Source organism: Quercus robur, chromosome 4 (genome assembly GCF_932294415.1).
Source record: "Quercus robur chromosome 4, dhQueRobu3.1, whole genome shotgun sequence".
Taxonomy (NCBI): domain Eukaryota; kingdom Viridiplantae; phylum Streptophyta; class Magnoliopsida; order Fagales; family Fagaceae; genus Quercus; species Quercus robur.
Genome location: NC_065537.1, coordinates 10,509,116 through 10,530,465, shown reverse-complemented (window position 1 = coordinate 10,530,465; position 21,350 = coordinate 10,509,116). Strand labels below are relative to the sequence as shown.

General features: G+C 36.1%; 3 protein-coding genes across 4 annotated transcripts; 1 reads left to right on the top strand and 2 right to left on the bottom strand.

Annotated features, from left to right (window-relative positions):
* Positions 1-5,898: 5,898 nt before the first annotated feature.
* Positions 5,899-6,360, top strand: LOC126721341 (uncharacterized). Its single transcript, XM_050424384.1, has one exon. The coding sequence runs from the start codon at positions 5,899-5,901 to the stop codon at positions 6,358-6,360; it is 462 nt and encodes a 153-aa protein (XP_050280341.1).
* Positions 6,361-9,525: 3,165 nt separating this feature from the next.
* On the bottom strand, positions 9,526-10,607 carry LOC126721340 (probable 3-hydroxyisobutyrate dehydrogenase-like 1, mitochondrial; the record flags this gene model as incomplete). Its single annotated transcript, XM_050424383.1, has 1 exon — positions 9,526-10,607. A coding segment is annotated over one exon (999 nt), but the record flags the coding sequence as incomplete, so codon positions are not given.
* A 6,356-nt stretch (positions 10,608-16,963) lies between these two features.
* On the bottom strand, positions 16,964-21,071 carry LOC126720547 (phosphoglycerate kinase, cytosolic). 2 transcript variants are annotated; one of them, XM_050423068.1, is made up of 7 exons: positions 20,906-21,071; positions 20,599-20,799; positions 19,407-19,484; positions 19,030-19,290; positions 18,318-18,635; positions 17,974-18,132; positions 16,964-17,401 (listed from the first exon to the last, which is right to left on the bottom strand). In XM_050423068.1, exons 2-7 carry the CDS (start codon positions 20,791-20,793, stop codon positions 17,207-17,209), a joined length of 1,206 nt encoding a protein of 401 aa, XP_050279025.1. In that variant the 5' UTR covers positions 20,794-20,799; positions 20,906-21,071; the 3' UTR covers positions 16,964-17,206. The 2 variants fall into 2 exon arrangements, with proteins under 2 accessions (XP_050279025.1, XP_050279026.1); XM_050423069.1 differs by having other exon boundaries at positions 20,599-20,795; positions 20,906-21,060.
* Positions 21,072-21,350: the final 279 nt, after the last annotated feature.

The window sequence follows — 21,350 nt, the reverse complement described above, 5'->3', positions numbered from 1 at the left end:
TGCTTATATAGGAAAATTAAATTCTAGTTCTAATTGGCATAGTAAAACCTAATTGCCTTATTAAGTTATTACAAAAATAATATTGGTTCCAAACATTAATAGCCTAATAAACTACTAGAATCTAAAACATAAAAATACAATTAACTTACAATCTCTTTGTGTCTTCGGCATCACTTATTATTTGTGTTTTTCATAAAAGGAAAATGGATTGCGTCAACTTAAGGGATGCAAAATTTACCAATATTAAGAGTTGATGGATAAGGATACTTTGAAGTGGTAGACAAAGAAGCAACAGCCTTGGATTTGAGAAATGAGTAAGAAAAAAAATAAAAGATAGTCTCTATATGACACACGGCCAAAATCACATTCAGTTGTATTGAATACTTATTTATATATTGGTGTTTCATCTATAATCTCATGATGAAATAAAAATATATAAACAGATACAAATTTATAATTGAACTTATTCATCACTGTCGGAATTGGGATCGAGCTTTTCCCAACCCCTTCTCATCAATAAACTCCTGACGATTCAATTTGTACTGTTTTTTTTTTTTTGTCATCCTTATCCATGGATATAGACTTATCCTTAATAATTGAAGTTTTATCAGCCACACCACCTGAGTGGAAAGTTCCAGCTTCTAGAAGACTTTAGATCTCTTCCAGTATTTCTTGCACTTCCCTGCTTACTGCTCTATTCCACTTACTGCAATTTAAGGAACACCGAGAAGGCTTTTTGTTGTCGACCACCTCTTCCCGAATCTGATCGACTCTAAGCTGAAGCTTTTCGACATCATCAAGCCACTTTAGGACTTGACTTCTTATTTCATTTCCTTCTTTCTCAGCTACTTCCTTCTCATCTATGACTTCCTTGCTATGATCCATAAGACTGTTCATCTCCCTTGCCATAACATCAAGGTTTGATTGAAGATTGACGGAGGGATTGATCTTAGAACAGACAAAGCAACAAAGAAGCTCAGTAGTTAATTCAAATAGTGCTCCAACAGCCACGGCTGCAATTTCCATACCAGGAACTTTACTACGTGAGCTGATGAGGAACGCAGGTTTGTACTGTCTTGCAGCAGGCATAACTATTAAGGAAGAAGCCCATAGATGAAGTAGATTTACAATTTTACAATGATATGATATGTGCTTCAGTTGAGGCCTTTTGTTTGCTGCTCTTGTCTGCTTCAGTTGAGGCATTTTTTTCCTGCTCTTGCCTGCACATGCACATATTCACGAGCGAGGGAGAGAACATTGAAGAGAGAGATGAAAAATTTAGCAAAAAGTGAGATAGGAAAAGTGGAATACTATGAAGTACAAAACTATTGTTGAAAAGTGAAAACCAAACGTGTGAATGTAAACATTTTGTAAAGATTTCAAAATTTGTGGGAGGTGGGATATCATATCATACGTGTGAATGTATCTAAGGGTAGGATAAATTTTACAAAAAAAAATAGATTCTCTCTCCCAAGTAGGAGCTTCTCTCTCTCACACCTCCTTGTGAGTTCTCTCTCCACCTCCGTGTGGCTTGCTCCACCATCTCTGGGTGGGTTTTCTCCACCTCTGCGTGGCTATTCTCCACCACCAGCGTGTGGGTCTTCTTTACCCACTCCTATTGTGGGCATTTTACTAATTACCTGGAAATCCCTAAATCTAATCCCAAAAATCAGATTCATACAAACCATCTACCTACCCCTTTTCCTTCTCAATTAGCCTTGTAATTTAGTCTTGCTAGCGTCAATTCGGGCAACACCGGTGAATGAACTAAACCATCGGTTTCAGTTCGGAAGTGGGTCGCCATCCGATCAACCCAAAGTCCGGTTTTCAGCTCTCCGGTGATATATTGAGAAACAAGAATCCTCCACTAATTTTAACTAGGAGCTCTATCTCTTTTTCTCTCTGGACTAGAGGGTCCTAGTTTTCCCTATTGGCGAACGTTTTGACCATTCCGCAAGCGTACGCTCGAGTTTATTGGCTGTATTGTGAGCTCTGATTCCATTGTCAGTCCATCATCAGCACCTATGGAGATTTTGTGTTGACGGTATGGGTGGTTGAAGCCGCCAGAAGTTTCTTTTTGTGGGGAGACATCCCGGCAAGTGTAGGCACCTTTAAATATGGTGTGATTCGACCAAGAGTGGCTTCTCCATGCGGTGTTAGCTGCTTTTGTTGAATAAAGTCATCTCAGTAGCGGACCTAAGGAACCTAGCAGTAAGTAGTTTATTTGATTTAGTATTTTTCCAATTCTGATTACCGGGGTTTAGACTTTGGGTCTTTCCCTTTTATTTGGTTTGCTTGCTTCTCTACTTGCAACCCTGAAACTTTCTATTCCCTTTTGGATATGAGCTGCTTAAGTTGGAACTGCCGTGGTATTGGCAATCAATGGACAGTTCAAGGGCTAATTGATATGGTAAGAATGGAGAGGCCAGATGTGGTGTTTCTCATGGAGACACTAGTGGAAGAATCCAAGTTGGAACAAATTCGAGTTAAATTACAATATGATAACAAACTTGTATGCCCAAGGGATGGCCACAGTGGAGGGCTTGCTTTATTCTGGAAAAACAACTTTCCTCTTGCCATCAATAACTATTCAAAGAATTATATTGACGCTACCATCCAGTGCTCGAAGAAAGGTCGTTGGAGGCTTACGGGTTTCTACAAAAACCCAGAAACTTGCAAGCGTCAAGAATCATGGGAATTTTTAAGGCACCTGCATAGAGATATGGATGAGACATGGGTTTGCCTGGAGATTTTAATGAAATACTAAGCATTGATGAGAAGTGGGGGGGGGGGGGGGACCAGGGATGCCTTGGATGATTGTGAATTAATGGACTTGGATGATTGTGAATTAATGGACTTGGGATACAAAGGTCCAAAATTTACTTGGTTTAGAAGGAATGGTGAAGAAGCGGGCATATTTGAAAGACTTGATTGTGGGGTTGCAAACCCAGCGTGGATAAATACCTTTCATGAAGGGTATATACAACATTTAACAGCGGCTTCCTCGGATCATAGGCCAATTATTTTGAGAACAAAAAATAGAGACAAAAGGAGGAATCGTCCATTTCAGTTTGAGTCGATGTGGGTGGGCTCAGAAGGGTGCGAAGCTGCTATTAGAAATTCATGGGATGAGGAGGAAAAAGATGGAGATATGGAAAATCTTTTTGAGCGTATTCAGTTATGTGCTCGGAATTTAGGAGAATGGAGCAAAAGAGACTTTGGAGAGATTACCAATCTTTTGCAGGAAAAGAAAAAAAAAAGCTACATAAGCTTGGAGAGGAACCCAGAACTGGGGACATTATCCAACAAGAAGCTGACTTGAGAAGAGAAATAAACGTGCTCTTGGTAAAAGAAGCTAAGATGTGGCATCAAAGATCTAGAATCAATTGGCTACAAAGCGGGGATCAAAATACTAAATTCTTCCACACTCACGCTTCAAGGAGAAAAGGGGGCAATTGGATTCAAGGAATTGAAGATAATGATGGAGTTTGGCATGAAGATGTAGATAAAATTGAGGATGTGGTTGCACAATATTTCACAAACCTTTTCACATCAATGAGACCACAGCTAGATGAACAGTCTCTTAGAGGAGTTCACAAAATCATTATTGACGACATGAACAGGGAACTTTCACGGGAGTTCACGACAGAGGAGGTTTACCTTGCTTTGAGACACATGGCTCCCCTAAAGGCCCCCTGGCTAGATGGTATGCCTGCACTCTTTTATCATTCATTTTGTCATATTATTGGGTCTCATGTTACTAATGTTGTTCTCTCTTGTCTAAACTCATGTAAAATACCAGAAAGCATAAACCATACTTTCATTACCTTAATTCCAGAAGTCCCAAGCCCCAAAAGAATGTCTAATTTTCGCCCCATTAGTTTATGTAATGTTATATATAAAATTATGTCTAAAATGATAGCCAATAGACTAAAGCCCATTCTATCTAAAATCATATCTGAAACTCAAAGTGCATTTGACGTTGGTAGATTGGTTACTGATAATGTTTTGGTGGCGTTTGAAACACTTCATTACATGAAAACTAGATGTGAGGGTAGAAAGGGCTTTATGGCTATAAAACTAGACATGAGTAAGGCATACGATAGAGTTGAATGGGGATATCTTAGCCAAGTAATGAGAAAAATGGGTTTTGAGGAAAAATGGATCTCTTTGATTATGCAATGTATATCTTCAGTTTCATATTCTGTTCTTATTAATGGTGAACCTCGTGGTTCTATTCACCCAGAGAGAGGTTTGCGTCAAGGCGACCCTCTCTCCCCATACTTGTTTCTTCTTTGCTAAATTGAAAGAAGCTGAGCTGGAAGGAAAAATCACAGGTGTGGCCATAAGTCGGGGAGGTCCCAAGAACACAAACCTTTGTTTTGCAGATGACAGTCTTCTCCTATGCCAGGCAAATATTGAGGAGTGTAGAAATATTCAACAAATCCTGCAGAAATATGAAGTAGAGTCGGGGAAAAAATTGAACCAAGACAAGACTACTATCTGTTTTAGCAAAAATGTGGAAGAAGATACAAAGAATGCCATACAGGCGAGACTTAACATTCCAGAGATAAAAGAATTTGAAAAATATCTTGGCATGCCTTCTTTTGTGGGGAGGAATAAAAAAGCTTCCTTTAGCAACATAAAGGAGAGGGTGTGGTGAGTGATACAAGGGTGGGGTGAAAAAATGCTGTCACAGGCTGGCAAGGAAATTCTAATTAAAGCAGTCGCACAGGCAATTCCCACGTATGTGATGAGCTGTTTCCGGTTACCCACCTCTCTTTGCAAGGAACTAGAGATCATGATAAGGAAGTTTTGGTGGGGTGGTGATGATAGGAGGCACAAGATCCATTGGGTAAATTGGGAGAGACTTTGTAAACCCAAATTTAGAGGCGGTATGGGCTTTAGGAACATCAAGAAGTTCAATGAAGCTCTCCTAGCAAAGCAATATTGGAGACTATTAAACAACAACGGCACTTTGTCTTACAAAGTATTCCAACACTGCTTCTTTAAGGATGGGAATATTCTCAATCTAAATGACCGGGCTAAGGGTCATATGCTTGGAATAGTATAAAGGGCGTTAAACATATAATAGAGATGGGCCGTAAGTGGCGGATTGGGAGAGGTAATAATGTGAAAATTTGGGGAGACCCATGGTTGCCAAACTCACACACACACAAGGTCCAATCCCCAGTTAGTCAATTACCTCATGATGCTAAAGTTGTAGAGATCATTGATTGAGAAAACATGAGATGGAGAAATGATCTAATTGACCAAATTTTCTGGCTTGAGGAAGCTACTCTTATTAAAAAAATCCCACTGAGTGATCGAAAACCACCTGACCGCTTGATTTGGGTTGAATCAAAGGATGGCAAATACACAGTCCGGAGTGCATATCGAATGGTTCTTGTAAGGGAGGAAGCTAATCAACCAAGTAGCTCACGCATCAAAGAGAATACTATTTGGCGTAAGATATGGAAGCTGAACATCCCTTCAAAGATCAAGCACTTCCTATGGAGAGCACTAATTAACTCACTGCCCACTAAGATGAATTTAAAGAAATGGGGAGTACAAGTTTGGGAAGTTTGTGAAAGATGTGGTGCAGAAAAGGAGGACACAAATAATATCTTATGGCTTTGCCCTTCAGCAAGAGTTGTGTGGAAAAGCAGCCCAATTTGGAGATTGTGTTGTAATTCTCAGCACCAGAATTTTGAGGAGGTGACAAAATTTATTTTCCAATTAGACCAACCAGAGTTACAGGAGCTATTCACAATCCTAGCTTGGTCTTTATGGTTTTGCCGAAACAAAATAAGAGTGAACGAGCTTGATAAAGTCCCCTATGATGCGGTTTCCTGGGCCAACAACTTTAGACTTGAATTTCAATCCATAAAGGAATGAATGAAAGCTGATAGACCAAAGGAAAATTTGAAATGGGTACCACCCCCTAAAGGCTGGTTCAAAGCTAATGTTGATGGAACCATCTTCAAAGAAACTAATAAAGCAGGCATAGGTGTGGTGGTGCGTGACAGTCAAGGATGGGTGCTAGCTGCTTTGACAGAGAAAGTGGATGGTGTTCAAGATGCAGAGGTCATTGAGGCATTGGCTATCCGGCGAGCTATCAGGTTTGCAATTGAAACTAGCTTTAATTGTGTTATAATTGAGAGTGACTCACTCTCGATGGTTAAAGCTATCCAAGATACTGCCGAATCTACTTGTCATATTGGAAACATCATAGATGACGTGAAGCTTTTGTCAAAGGCCTTGAAAAGCTGTGAATTTCATCACACAAAGAGGGAGGCAAACCATGTTGCTCACACTCTGGCCCGCAATGCTATTCATGTTGACACAGAGATGGCCTGAATTGAAGAGATCCCTTCTTTTATGTCTGATGTAATCCAATTAGATGCTGTGTAATTGCTGTTTTTGCTTGTTTCTTTTGTTTTATATGGATCTGTTTCTCAAAAAAAAAAAGGGTAGGATATGTGAGTGTGAAAAAAATATCAAGTAGGCAATTATATTGCTATTCATTAGAGCACTTAGGCCCTGTTTGGATTTTTTTTTTTCATCACTCATCACTCCTCACTCAATTTTGTCACTCATCACTCATCATTCATCACTCATCACTTAAAATATCCAAATTTTCTATACCACCCGTTTGGCACACTTCACTCATCTTCTCATCACTCAATTTTTCTACTTTTTTGTGGGACCCATTCCTGTAAAGTGGTCAGACCCTTCTATTAACAAAATCAGCTTCAACCACAAAACAAAAACAGTAACAACAACAACAACAATAACAGCAGCAACAACACCCATCTCTCCCAAAACACAAACCCAAACCCATAAAAATTTCAGAAGCTCCCTCGCCTTGTCAGGACCATCACCGATGAACAACACCCATCTCTCCAACATGTACGGCGGCGCGATGGGGTGGGTTTTTTTTTTAAATCGGCTGGTTTTTTTTGTGTGGATGCACATGTTTGTGGGTTTGTGTTTGTATGTTAGAGAAAAGATCGTGAGAAGTGAGAAAAAAAATGAAAAAAGGAAAAAAAAAAATGCAACCAAATCCAGAAACCCAATGTGAAAAAGAAAAAAAGAAAAAAGGAAGATGAAGAAGACCATACCAGCAACGTGAAAGGGAAAAGAAAAATGGAAGAAGAAGAAGACCCATGTGAAAGGAAAAATAAAAAAAAATAAAAATAAAAACAAAAATAGAAGAAGAAGAAGAAGACCACCTCACTAAACCCAGTGAGGAAAAAAAAAAGGGGGTCAAAAGTTGCGGCTGACCTGACTAGTGGGTCCCTCCGTGTATGTTTAATTACGAAAATGTCATTAAAAACAAAGTTATGGTCATAACTCATCACTCAAAAATCAGAAAATTGAGTGATGGAAACAAAAATCAAATGGACTTCTCAGCTATGGGTCCCACCATTTTTGAGTTATGAGTTATGAAACAACAAATCCAAACAGCCCCTTACTTTCTATAATTTAAAAAAATTTTAAATAACTAAAATATTTTTATAGTGGGTTGTGGACTTGTGGACTTGTGGCTGCCTATATATATATATATATATATATATATATATATATATATATTTTTTTTTTTTTTTTTTTTTTTTTCTTTTGTTTTGGTTGAATTTTGTTAAGTGACGTACAAAATTGGTAAGTTAATGTTTAATGTTTTACTATTATTTAATTTTTTTAGTTAAAATGACCGGTTATAAAATTATTTATTTCTTTATTTTTATAATTTCATAACTATTTATTTATGACATTATCAATTTAATCATCGGTCCAACCGAGGTCCGATCATAAAGCCAATAATCACTCTCTATTCCGATTCTTTGACCGTACCAATTTTTAAAACCATTATTTATAGAGTCAAGAACTGACTCAAGCTCATATCTAGACCCTTTTTTTTTCTTTTGTTTTGTGAAAGAGCTCATATGATATCATGGATTTTACCAAGCTTTAAACTAGCATTAGCAAAGCCTTAAGTTCACATCTCTCCGAAAAATTATCTAAAGAATCAAAATTAAGAAAACCATTCTAGAGACATTTCATTAAATGTGCCTTTTCAATAATGAGAAGTAACGTGGGTTCCAGTTAACTCAACTCATAAAGTCTCCGATGGTTAAATAAAAGATCTGGGATTCAATCCTTGCCTACACCAAAAACTGATTGAAGTTTTGATCTGATAATAAAGAGTTATTATCAGAAGTGGATGCTATAAGTTGAAACTCTCAAAAAAAAGAAAAAAAAAAAAGTTATGAGAAGTAGTATTTACTAGCTCAATCATTGCTTAGTAGAGTAAAACTATCAAAATCGTAGACTCACGTGCTTAGAAATTTTCAAGCTTATCTATAACACCCGGCTTCTAAAGTAAAATTGATGAATTATTTAATTATTTTGAAAGTGATATTATTTTATATTATGATCACTAAAAAGAAATAAATAAAAGAAGATGTGACGTGTAGAGTAATTATGTAGGTTATTGATTTTAACCTTTAGCCTTCATTCTTATTAGTTAGGAAAAAGGATAAGAGATTAAAGGTCCATTTAGATACCGCTTATTTTGCTGAAAACTAAAAACATTGTAGTAAAATTATTTTTAAATATGTAAATAATGCCGTGGGACCTTTTTTTAATGAAAATTTTGTTGAAAAAAGAGATTTGTGACTCCCGCGAACAGTACACGGGACCTATTGGAAAAGCACTTGCTTGCTGAAATGCTCTTCTCAAAAAAAAAAAAAAGAACACAAAACGCAAACGCTAGGGATTAAAAGCTATATCCAAACAGGTATTAAAACTTATTTGGATTAGGAGTTTAAATATTATTGGAATCCTTCAGAGTTCCAGCCTATTTAGGTGCAGTTTGGATTTTGCATCTGCGTCTGGCGTTTAGCTTCTCTTTTTTTTCTTTTTTTTTTGGCTTCTCTTTTTTATTTTTCTTTTTTTTTTCATCCCGCTTATGTTGACTTTTAAAGACAAAATTTACGGTTCATGAACGGTGCATGCACTGTTCACGTATTTAAAAATATTAAAAATGGGTCTTACGGTACTATTCACACATTTAAAAATTATTTTACTATAGTGTTTTCAGTTTCAGCAAAAATAAATTTAATCCAAACGGACCCTTAAACAAACTAGCAACCCATTTAAAGAACCACTAACCCTAGTTTCATAAAAAATTTCAACAATTTCCATAAACCAACACAAACACAGATCCCCAGATTTTTCTTGCCACTTATATGAACATCCATTCCTATGGTCTTTCACACTATCTAATCTTACTTTCGATTCAATCCCAAGAACTTTTGGATCTCAGAAAATGTACAATTGCTGTAAATGACTACAGCAACAGCTTGTCATCATGAAAGCATAGCAAAGTTTCTCAGTTATTAAATGAGATAAATTTCCTCACAAACAACGTAGCAAATCATCATTCAAAACACAATTGTTGAAACTCATACTTAGCATGCTAAAACAGTTTAACTAAACACAATTTGTATTGAAATTGAAGTATTGCTGGCAAAAATGTAAAATCTTATTTATATTCATTAGTAGCAAATGTTGAAGCATACACCCAATAACATTTACCGCTCGCTCTAAGACGAAGTAGCCGTTGTAGATTGAAGAGAAACATTATTGAGGCGCTCCAGAGCCAAAATAAGCGCTTGTGTACCCAAATTCCCTTCCCCATGAGCCTTAAGCGAGAGATAAAGCTGGTGAGCCAAGGCCAACCCAGGCAAAGCCAGACCCATATTCTGACACTCCTTCAAACAAATCCCCAGATCCTTCACAAAGTGATTTACATAAAACCCAGGCTCAAAATCCCTCTTCAAAATCCTATTCCCATGCGAATCCAGCAACTTCGACCCAGCCGCACCACTCGATATCGCTTCAAGAAACAAACCCACATCAAGACCAGCCTTGTGAGCGTACACCATACCTTCCACCAATCCTACCATAGTGGAAGCAATCGCTATCTGATTCGCTAGTTTCGCGAACTGACCTTTTCCAGTGGCACCCATGTAATTAACTTTACCGAGGAGGGCAAAAAGTGGACTCAATCGTTTCACCACCGACTCGTCCCCTCCGGCGAATATCGCCAACCTTCCGTTCTTAGCCCCGAGATCGCCGCCGGATACCGGTGCGTCGATGGAGAAGCAGTCTTTGGAGGAAGCGGCGGCGGAAATCTCGGCGGCGAGGGAGGGTTCGGAGGTGGTCATGTCGACGAGTATGCCGCCGTGGCGGAGGCCGGAGAGGGCACCGGAGGTAGGGTCGAGCAAGACGGAGCGGACGTCGGAGGGGAAGCCGACGATGGAGAAGACGACGTCGGATTGGGAAGCGAGGTGGTGAGGGGATTGGGCTAAGTGGGCCCCCATGTCGAGGAGGGGCTGGGCTTTGGAGAGGGTGCGGTTGAATACGGTGAGGGTGTAGCCGGCTTTGATGAGGTGGGAGCACATGGATCGGCCCATGACGCCGGTTCCGATCCAGCCCACGCGGGTGTTGGATGGGTTAATGAGCTCTGTGTCTGTGGTGTTGGCCATGGAGCGAGTGATGGAGCGAGCGAATGGTAGTGGGGAGTGAGCATCTCTTTTCTTTTGTTATATATATGGTGTTATTTTCTGATTGTGCACTAGTCGTAATTTTCCTTTAATTTGTGGACCAAGATTCTCTCCAATATTTTCTGATTGGCTCTTCTTTTTTTTTTTGGTACTCAATTGCTTAAAAAACTTCACACGTAATTACCTTCCCGACATTTTCTTAATAGAATTTCTTATAAAAAAGAAACGTGTACAATAAAACTTTCCCATATATTATTCTTAATTGAAATAGATTTTTTTTGTCGGTTGCATGTTAACAACAAACTCATAATACACATCAGATTTTCATCACACCAATTTTTTTTTTTTTTTTGAAATATAGTAATCTCAAATTATAATTGATGTAAATTATTAAAATTTACCCAAAAATAAAAAAGTCTTTGGACACACGCATGAGTGCATGCTCAAAAACTAGTTTGGGATTACTACATTTTTTAATCACAAATATATATATATATATATATATATATATATTCTAAGGTGTGATAAAAAACTATTTCACAAAAAAAAGTACGTAACATTTTAAAAAGAGTTTAAATTTCAAATATATCAACAACTTTTAAAACTGAGAAAAAGGTACGTAATATTTTTTTAAATTGTACATTTTATCCAAAAAAAGGTACCCCTATTTTGAGAAGAAAAAAAAAAACATAAAATTATCCCATGTTGGATCCTAGAAAAACCCCACCTAACCAATTTTTTTCTTTTTTTAAATTCAAAGTATAAAAATACCTTATCCTTATCCCAAGGTAACGTACATCAATGCCATTGGTTTTGCGCAAGAACTTCGTCTTGATCAGATTATTTTGGAGGGCGATTCAGAAACTTGCATCAATGCGCTATCCAAAGGTGGTTGGGAGTCTTCAAGCTTCGGGCACATCATCAAGGATATCAAATTCTCTGCTTCAGCTTTCGGGAGTTTATCCTTCAGTCACACCCGTAGGCTAGGGAACATAGTTGCCCATAAACTAGCAAGATCAGCTTGTAATTTTCCTTTTTTTCATGCTTGGATGGAAGACATTCCCCCTAATATTGCCTCTGTGTATGCCTCTGAGTTGCAGTAATGAATTTGCTTCCCCCTTGTTTCAGGGGTGGTTTCTCAAAAAAAAAAGGTAACGTACATCAATAATTCTATTTTAATGGAGAAATTCAATATTTAAATCAATCTTTCCAATTATCAAATTATCGTTAAAAGATAATCATTCAAATTTAAATTCCGCTTGCCAATATATTATATTATCCAAAAAAAATATTTTTGATTTATAAAAAATTACCGATTGCTTTTTTTTATTATTTAATTCTCACAAAATAATTTCCCATTTTTTCATGTTTATTTTAAAAACTAATAATCATAATCACTACCCTGTGAAAAATGCAATCCTCATAATATGTAAACACCTTCATATGTACAGGAAAAAAAAACTAAAGAAGAAATATAATAAAAAAACCTAATTTTTAGGACATCTCTGGTAAAAATACATATCTAACTCCTTACAAAATATGATTACTTTTCTGTTAGTTTTCCAAGCAAGTTCACCTCAAGTTCTCTCTCTCTCTCTCTCTCTCTCTCTCTCTCCCTTTTCTATACTACTCTTTAAAAACTCCTATATTTTAGCTAAATTTTTAAAAATAGTTTTTTCTAACCACATTTCTCACACACGTTAGTAGTCAAGCATAATTAAAAAAAAAAAAAATTCAAATCCCAAGTTCAGGTTTTATTTTTAAAACTCATCCAAAAATTTTGGATTTAATTTTTTAAAAACTTATCCAAACTTCATTACCTTTTCTTTACACACATCCAAAAAAAAATTAAAAAATTTTAAAAAAAATACCTAAACTAATTTTTTTCTCCTACCAAAATTTTTGGCTTTAATTTTTAAAAAACTTATCCAATTCCTAAGGTAGTAGGGATAATTTTTATACTATAATTTATATAGAATCTGGTATAGACATGAAGTATATTAGTGATGACTAAGGAAAATTTTTATAAGATGACTTTTTGGATTATTCGATTCCATATTCGCATCTCTTGCCAACACTCATTACAATTTGATAGACCACATTAACATGCAACAACAGCAACAACCAAACTACTCTCAAAATTTTGAGGTCAATTATGAATCTTTAACAAACTAATTAGAGCTGACTACATGTATTTTTTTCCATTGTTCTATATTAACTTCTTAATTAAAATTGTAGTGGCAGTGCGGACAAAGGAGAAACAGAAAGTAAATGATGAAGGCCTTCAGAAACTGCATCCTTATCTTTGTAAAGGTACAAAACAATACTATGTAGAACAACATATGAAAATGTTTATAATACTTATGTGCTCAATAAGATAACAATAAAATAAAAAACAGAAATAGCAGGACATTAATATAAGCAATGCTGACTTGTGAGACAACCAGAAAGGTCCAGAATACGAAGCTTCTCCACATGTTCATTATTGATGTAAACTGTTGCATTGAAGAACAATGAAAATGAAAGTTTGCACCAACGGCTTGAACCTCTTGTCTGTCAAAGTGGTACACAATTGCAGATAACAAGCATCATACTAGTTTATGTTGTTGAAAATTAAGGGTTATTCCAGATGTATCACTCTAACTTATCTTACAAAAGTCGCCCCTAGTAATTATTGAGGTGATTTCTTGACTTTCTTCCCTAATGTCTTCTAAAACAATTTTGTGATCTTTAAGGGTGAATTTGGCTACCTTCAACGTTGTTTCTGATGATGTCTCACATAATTTGAAGCAGTCACTCTTAAGGTGCTTGAACTAAAGGTTTCTGTGTTTTTTTAAATCTAAGAACTGTTGATCTTGTTATGAAAGGTGGTGGTATTAGCTAGAACATGTGAAAACTAAGTCAAAAAGGTGGTCATATTTCTGAATTTTTAATTGCAGATGTATATGATTAATTCACCCAGAGCATAACTAGAATGTCTAATTTCATAATTCTTGTCATTGAGATTCAAACTCTTCATGCTTATTCATTAGTCTGGTTGGCAGGAGTTGGTATATTCTTTAGCCTACAGCTAGGCTGCCAGTGTAATTTGCTTTTGTAGAGTCCATAGCAAATCATGATCAAATGTAATCTATTTATAGTGTTTTGTTAGTTTGAATTAGTAAAAATACATTGTATAATTGATGTCAAAAAGAGGCTTTTTATAAATGTTCTTTTTTCTCCCAACTCTCATTTTCAGTAGTTTTTCCTAGAAGATACTAGGAAGTGAGAGATGGCCACTTACATACCTACTCTGTTAAAGAATAAAAAATTTCTTGATTCTTTGTTTCTTTCTTTTTTTTTTATAAATAAATTTGATTGCTTTTGGTCTTACTTTTGAGTGAAAAAATAAAAATAAAAATAAAAATTTGAATTGATTCATTATAATTAAAACAACCAATTACTTAGGGAATGGTTTATCCTCTCTCTCTCTCTCTCTCTCTCTCTCTCTCTCTTACAGTTAAAAATAATTTTCAGTCAATGTTTTGCCTGCACAATTGCTAGAAGAGTGTTACAGAAATACTAGATTATCTTCTTTTCCTAGTGGAAAATTATGATTACTTGCGGTTAAGAATAATCTTCTGGGAGGAAGGCTATGTTGTTTCAAGCAGCTTGTGTGCTTTACCACCACTGCTGCAAGTCTGTTTCGTCAGTCTTAAAAATAAATAGCTAATAAAAAAATAATTTTTGTAGCCTTTCTCCTCAAGAGCCCAACATATCCGAGATTTCCCAGCCAAACCTTCTAAAGTTTTTCAAGATAGCTCAGCTTTATCAGATTATAAAAAAATTTGGAACTATTTGGTATACTTGGAACTCAACGATATCAATGCAAATGACCAACCATGTTACTATTGGCAGTGGCACTTTAGGCCTAGTGAAAAGGCACAGATGGACTCAAGACTAGAGCATGCTAGTTTAATAAATTGTGATACAATTCGTACAAAATTTATTTCTCCGGCATTGCTCGTTAACAAATTCTCTCTAAACTTTAACCTTTTTTTTCATTAGTGGAGTATTTCCATTCCTTTCTTGGAAATAGTCAAGTTTTGACTAACCCTTTTGTGTGGCTTGATGTATAATGATTTAACATGGAAAACGGGTATATGATGCACAGACAGCTCAAAGAACCTTGTTAAGCACATGAAATAATGATCTGAATTATGTTCAACCCAATTTTCTTTATCACTAAAAGCCCATAATTAGATGCTGAGAAATTCGGTCACACACCAATACTCCTGATCTTCTTGTTCTAATACATTGCTGGTCTCATGTTTAGCAGTTTACACACTTCCCATTCATCAACAGTGTTAATATGATGGGTGGAAATTTAGAAATTAGTGTGATTCATTATTGTGTATACTATGGGTTGTGAATAATCAGCTTAAGCAAGATTAAAGAAGAGAAAAACAACATAGAGATTTTGCGTGGCTCATCAGTGTGCTTTCGTACATGGGACAGTGGTTATCAATCCACTATATGAGAAATTCAAGAAGTAGAAAAACATTAGGCATAGTTACAAAATTGTGAGAATTTTTGTATCATAAATAGTGACAAAATTCAAAATTGTGGGAATTTTTGTATCATAAAGGAATCGCCTTGAGATTATAACTCATGGTCTATGGCCGTGACTTATGTTTCTTTTCAGGCAAATTCCTTTGTTTTAGGCCACCAAATGATCAAAACATTAGGCATAGTTACAAAATTGTGAGAATTTTTGTATCATAAATAATGACAAAATTCAAAATTGTGGGAATTTTTGTATCATAAAGGAATCGCCTTGAGATTATAATTCATGGTCTATGGCCGTGACTTATGTTTCTTTTCAGGCAAATTCCTTTGTTTTAGGCCACCAAATGATCAAATTTCCTATTTTTATAATTTTGATGTTCTTTATAATTTCCAAATTAGAAGTCAGAATAAGATCTTATTAGTTCTGGGACATTTACTAGTATAAATTTAGTCTTGTTTGGCTATTTCTCATAATTTTTTGCTTAATTTTGGGCTTAACATAAATTAGAGTTTTCCTAGGATTCCGTAAGGGTCTCCCAAGTCCCAACAACCCTAGGATCTCATTTCTATATATAGGAGAATATAACCCCTAGTGCAATCATATTATTGAATAATATAATTTCAAAGAATTAGGAAGCTGTTAATTAGCTAGGCATGACTTTCCACCTGAAATACACCATCCACACAGTGGCCTAATATGTTTCTCTGAAGGCACCTTCACATATTAGGAATTTTTCGGATCGGCAATGTCAGTTTCAAGAACATTTTGTAGCACCTCCTCTCCTAGTTTGCAGTCAATCTTGCGTGCAGCACAGGATTCCCATGTAACAATTGTAGAGATCAGCAACATTAATTTCGAGTAAATCAGCACTGGTGGTCCGGCTTCTAATGTCAATCCTAACCTCAACAAAAAAGCTGATCCCAGGCTGTTCTATATTGAGTATTTACACATGTACAATGTAATTTGGGTTGATATCAGCTCTACCACACAATAGTAATATAAGCAACAAATAATAGCAAATCTAAGCTTCAAATCTTCCATTCTAAATGTATTAAAATCTCTTACAAACTAGAGATTTTCGCCATTTTCCTTCTGTTTTCTTGGATGAATGAGATTATTATTCAATATAGCAGACACAGTTACAAACAAACTAGCAGCAGTAGCTGTTATCAGAGCTTCCATTGCATCTATAACCTTTGTTCACTAGGACGTTGAGATACTATTTGAAGCTTGTATACACACTTCTAGTTGAACTTTAGGAACCCAAATGGCTTCGTATTTAGATCTTACATGTTTCTCAAAAAAATATATATAAAAAGATCTTACATATCTCTCAATTTTAGAAGCATAAATCTTAGGTCCAACCTATTTAATTGTTCACTGTGCCTGTAAAATACCATCAACAAGCTTTGCATACCCTGAATTGAGTCTATCAATTTGGGGGAAGGATGAAGACTCAAAGTTTTCAGGGGGCAATAAGTACCAAATTAGCTGTACTCTAGAAATACCTTATAAATTTTCACACCAATGACCATTTCTTTTTTCGGAGCCTCCAACCCATATTTTGTGTCAATGTCCATCTCTACTAATGTAATGCAGGCAACTAAAATTATGTGCATTTGAATAGCCTACCTATTCTAATGTCAATAATGGAACCATTCCCATTTCTTGAATTACATACTGACATTAGAATAAGTGATAGCTATTCAAGCCACTGAATATCATCTCAGTTAAATGTTCTAATAATGGAAGCATTCCCACTTCTTTACTCAAAATTAATATTTGCTAACCACAGATTATATTATTTTAGGTAAAAAATATTTATGCTTAAAAACATGATCACTAAAACCAATAGGATATAACTGATTAAGGGGGGGAAAAACCCACGCACTCATCATTAACATTGTTCCAAAAAGGGGGTTCAATCCAAACCAGTGCACCAGTAACAACGCCAATAAGATGCCGCTTATTTCAATCTAGCCTATAGCCTCTACAAAATGAGATCTATTTTTACTTAATCCACTCTGGATGGATAGACAACCATATAACATAAGTAAAAATACAAGGGAAATGAGCACAACTTAGCTCAGGCATCGTCAAGAGCAAGGACACCAGGGAGTGGTTTTCCCTCAAGAAGCTCTAAGCTGGCACCACCTCCAGTTGATATATGGCTCATCTTGTCAGCTAGACCAACCTTCTCAACAGCTGCAACAGAGTCACCTCCTCCAATGATCGTTGTCACCCCCTTGGCACTTAGGTCTGCCAGCTTCTTTGCAATCGCCTGCAAAAAGAAAAAAGATATTCCTCAGTTCTGAAGCCCAAAAGCATGAAATCTATCTTAAGGTTTGATCTGGTGAGTATTCCCACTTTCCATATTCGAAGTGATCAACTAACTCCAACAGTTTCTACCTAGGTCCTGTAGAGGCACTATTGTTTTGAAATCAAACCAATAAGAGATTATTTGGTAATTAGCAACACCTTTGAACAAAACATATTTTTTTATCATAAAAACTTTGAAGCAACCAAATGAAAAGCATGTTAATTTCATGGCTTTTAAAATTTTGAGTGACCTAAGAACTTCATCACAAGGAAAGATCATGTGGCTTGCTTTGAATAAGATAATTGAAACAACTCCTTACAAAAGTTAATTTGATGAAAAATGGTTCAAAAGATTGATACCCACAGTCAATGTACTGCAAATTTTGGGCCACCGATGATCATGGCCATCCAAATTAATAGCAGAATTTAGTTGACTGAGTTCTTTGATTGGCAAATTTCTAAAAACGTAATTGAACTAATGCATGATATTGCGATATGGTTAAAACCTCAAAACAAATGTAATGCTATTTATACCTCTGTTCCTGCTGCGAATTTTTCGAACTCAAACACACCCATAGGTCCATTCCAGATGACAGTTTGGGTGGTATCCAGAGCTTCGTTGAATGTCTTGATAGAATCAGGTCCAATATCCAATCCCATCCAACCATCAGGGATAGCAGATGCTGGAACAACCTGCAAATACATAACTTAAAACTTGAGGAGCTCTCATGAGAATTCTTTAGACTTGCTATACACACACACACACACACATATATATACACACACACAGAAACACACATATTGGAGTCTACATCAAGTTTCTCCAGCTTCACTCCACATTGCAACTGAATCAAGTGTTAATGAGCTATGTAACAAACCTTGCTATTAGCATCAGCAGCAAATTTGTCAGCAATAACAACATCAGTTGGAAGCAGTAGAGACACCCCTTTTGCCTTAGCCTTCTCAATTAGTGTTGTTGCAAGATCAAGCTTGTCTTCCTCCACAAGGGAGGAGCCAACTGAATACCCTTGAGCCTTGTAGAAGGTAAAGATCATCCCTCCACCCAGCAAAAGAAGGTTAACCTTTCCCAACAAGGATTCTATCACTCCAATCTTGCTGGACACCTTTGAACCGCCAACAATAGCAGCGAATGGCCTCTTGGGATTAGATACAGCTCCGACAAGATAGTCAAGTTCCTGAAACCACAAAAAATACATACATGCAAATCAACAATGCAACAAGAAATTGTATAAAATAAGCATTCAATCAATCAATACAAATACAATTCACATAAAAGAATTTTCTTCTACTCATCAGTGGCTACACATAATCCAATAAGCAATGGAACAAGCTAGTTTGAGTAATGACTATCTAAATACTTGTGCATTTTAAGGAAACAGATCAAGAGATCAGCTAAGTTGGGGAAGCTAGTTCAAATTAGGCAGGCCCATACTTAGACATGAGTTATTTCAACAGTCAAAGTCTGGTCAAGCCAAGCTCATAGTCAACTAATTATCAAACTGAGAACACGTAGTTCAAGGAATGCATACATAAACTCAAGTTTCATCTAAGTAGTTATGACCAACATACCTTCTGCATGAGGAATCCAGCAACAGCTGGTTTCAAGAACTTAGCCACTCCCTCTGTGGAAGCATGGGCCCTGTGAGCAGTTCCAAATGCATCATTCACATAGAGATCTGCAAGAGAGGCTAGCTTCTTTGAGAATTCAGGGTCGTTCTTCTCTTCCTCCTTATGGAATCTCACATTCTCAAGGAGCAAAACACCTCCCTCTGGAATTTCAGCCACCAACTTCTCAACTTCCTCACCAATGCAGTCATTTGCCATCTTAACCTAATAAGAAGAAGGGGCAAAAAAAAAAAAAAAAAAACAATAAGCAAAGGAAGCCTTAAACAAGTATATCTCTCTACAAAAGTATTAGCATTTAGATTTTAGGTTGAGTAACAAACCTCAACTCCAAGAAGTTCAGACAGCCTTGGAACAATAGGCTTCAAACTGTATTTAGGTGTAACACCCTTTGGGCGTCCCTGAAAACCACAATCCAAGTCCAAACAATTTCATGAGTTACCGGTTGCAAAGATTATTCAAATCCTCTTTCATAAACCCACAATATTTCCCATCTCAATTTCAAACCAAAACCCAAGGACATTCATTCAATATTGCTTGGTAGTTATAAACTAAAAGGTACAAATTTCCCGTCTTTAAAAACACAAACACAGGAGAACGGGTGGTTATAGCAGGAAGATGGAGAACTATATAAAAAGAGATCAGCAAAACAATCACTTATAGAAATGGATTATTATTACAGTTTCTCCAGGTGAATGATATAACCATAAAGAGCCCCAGGCCAAACATAAAAACCGCACAAATAACCTCCTTTATCAAAAAAAAAAAAAAAAAAATAAAAAAAAAAAAAGGAAGGTACCATACAACAACAACTATAACAATCATCAACAATAAAAGCTTCAAGGTCCAAATATATATTCCTCAAGACTAGTCAAACTCAATTGTTAGAAACAATCTAACAGATTAATCAATAGCTACAGTTCTCAGATCTAAAAACGATGGGCTAGCATAAATAGCTTTAACACAAAATAGAAACCAAATAACATAAAACCTGATATACCGGTGATATACATGTGAATAGAAAATGAACAATAAAAACATAAACCCATGAAATATGATTGATCTAAAGATTCCAAAACATGTAAAACCTGATTTGCAGTACGCTATTGAATAGAAAATGAACAATAAAACATAAACCCATGAAAACCTTCCCAAAACAAAATGATTGATATAAGGAGTTCCTTCTCTTTCGAAAAACAAATTTCCAGATCAATCAATACAGATTAAACAGAAAAGTCAATATGAATCATCATCAAATCCAATCCCATATAGATCTGGATGGAACATCACAAAAAACAAAAACAACATAAATATTACTGTACTATAACAATGAAAAGTTCAAAAGAAATCCTTTTTTGAATATGTTACACTAATGAGAAGTCCAAAAACCACAAATCCCACATGAAACAAGAAAAACTAATACAAACCCAGAATTCATATCACCAAAAAAAGAAAACGTAAAATAAAGAGAAACCCAGATGCTAAGTGAGTGAGAACAAGTGAAGCATGTCATACAAGGTGAGTGGAGAGGATGACTTTGGCACCATGGCTTTGCAAGTACTTGATGGTGGGCACAGCAGCGCGGATTCTAGTGTCATCAGTGATGTTAAAGTTGTCATCCAAAGGCACGTTGAGATCAACCCTCACAAACACCCTCTTACCCTTCAAATCTGCCTGTTTCAAAGTACTCACACTCCTCTTGGTAGCCATTACTGCCTTCAAAAGAAACCAAAAAAAATCAACACCCAGATCATAAAAATCAAAACTTGATAAGAAAAAGAGAGACTGGTTTGGTGGGTTTGTGTGAGATAGACTGACTTACAGAGATCAAAGAGAGAATATGAAAGATCTGAGTGTTTCGAGAGAGAGTGATTTTAGATCAAATAAAGACAATGAAGGGTGAAAAGTTCGAGAAGAGTATATATACTGTAAGTGGTTTTGGACGTGAGGAACAAACAAGTAGATAACTTTGAAAAGAAACCTGTGTTCGTGTCTCTAACCTGGGTTCTAAACCTCGGGCTCAGTGACTGGTTTTAGAAAAGTAAGGATTTTGGGCTTGGGCTTTCCCTTTCTCTATTTCTTTTCCTTTTTTATTTTTCTCTATTTTTGGGGTTTTTTTTTATACATTTAAAGCGGATCTAACCGCTAAAAAGAGAGGATACAACTATAATATCTCCCTTGAAAATATCATTGTTGATATCATTGTCCTTTTTGAGATTATATGTTTTGGGAATAATGGGATTTTTTTGCGTTTGTTCTGGTGTTAG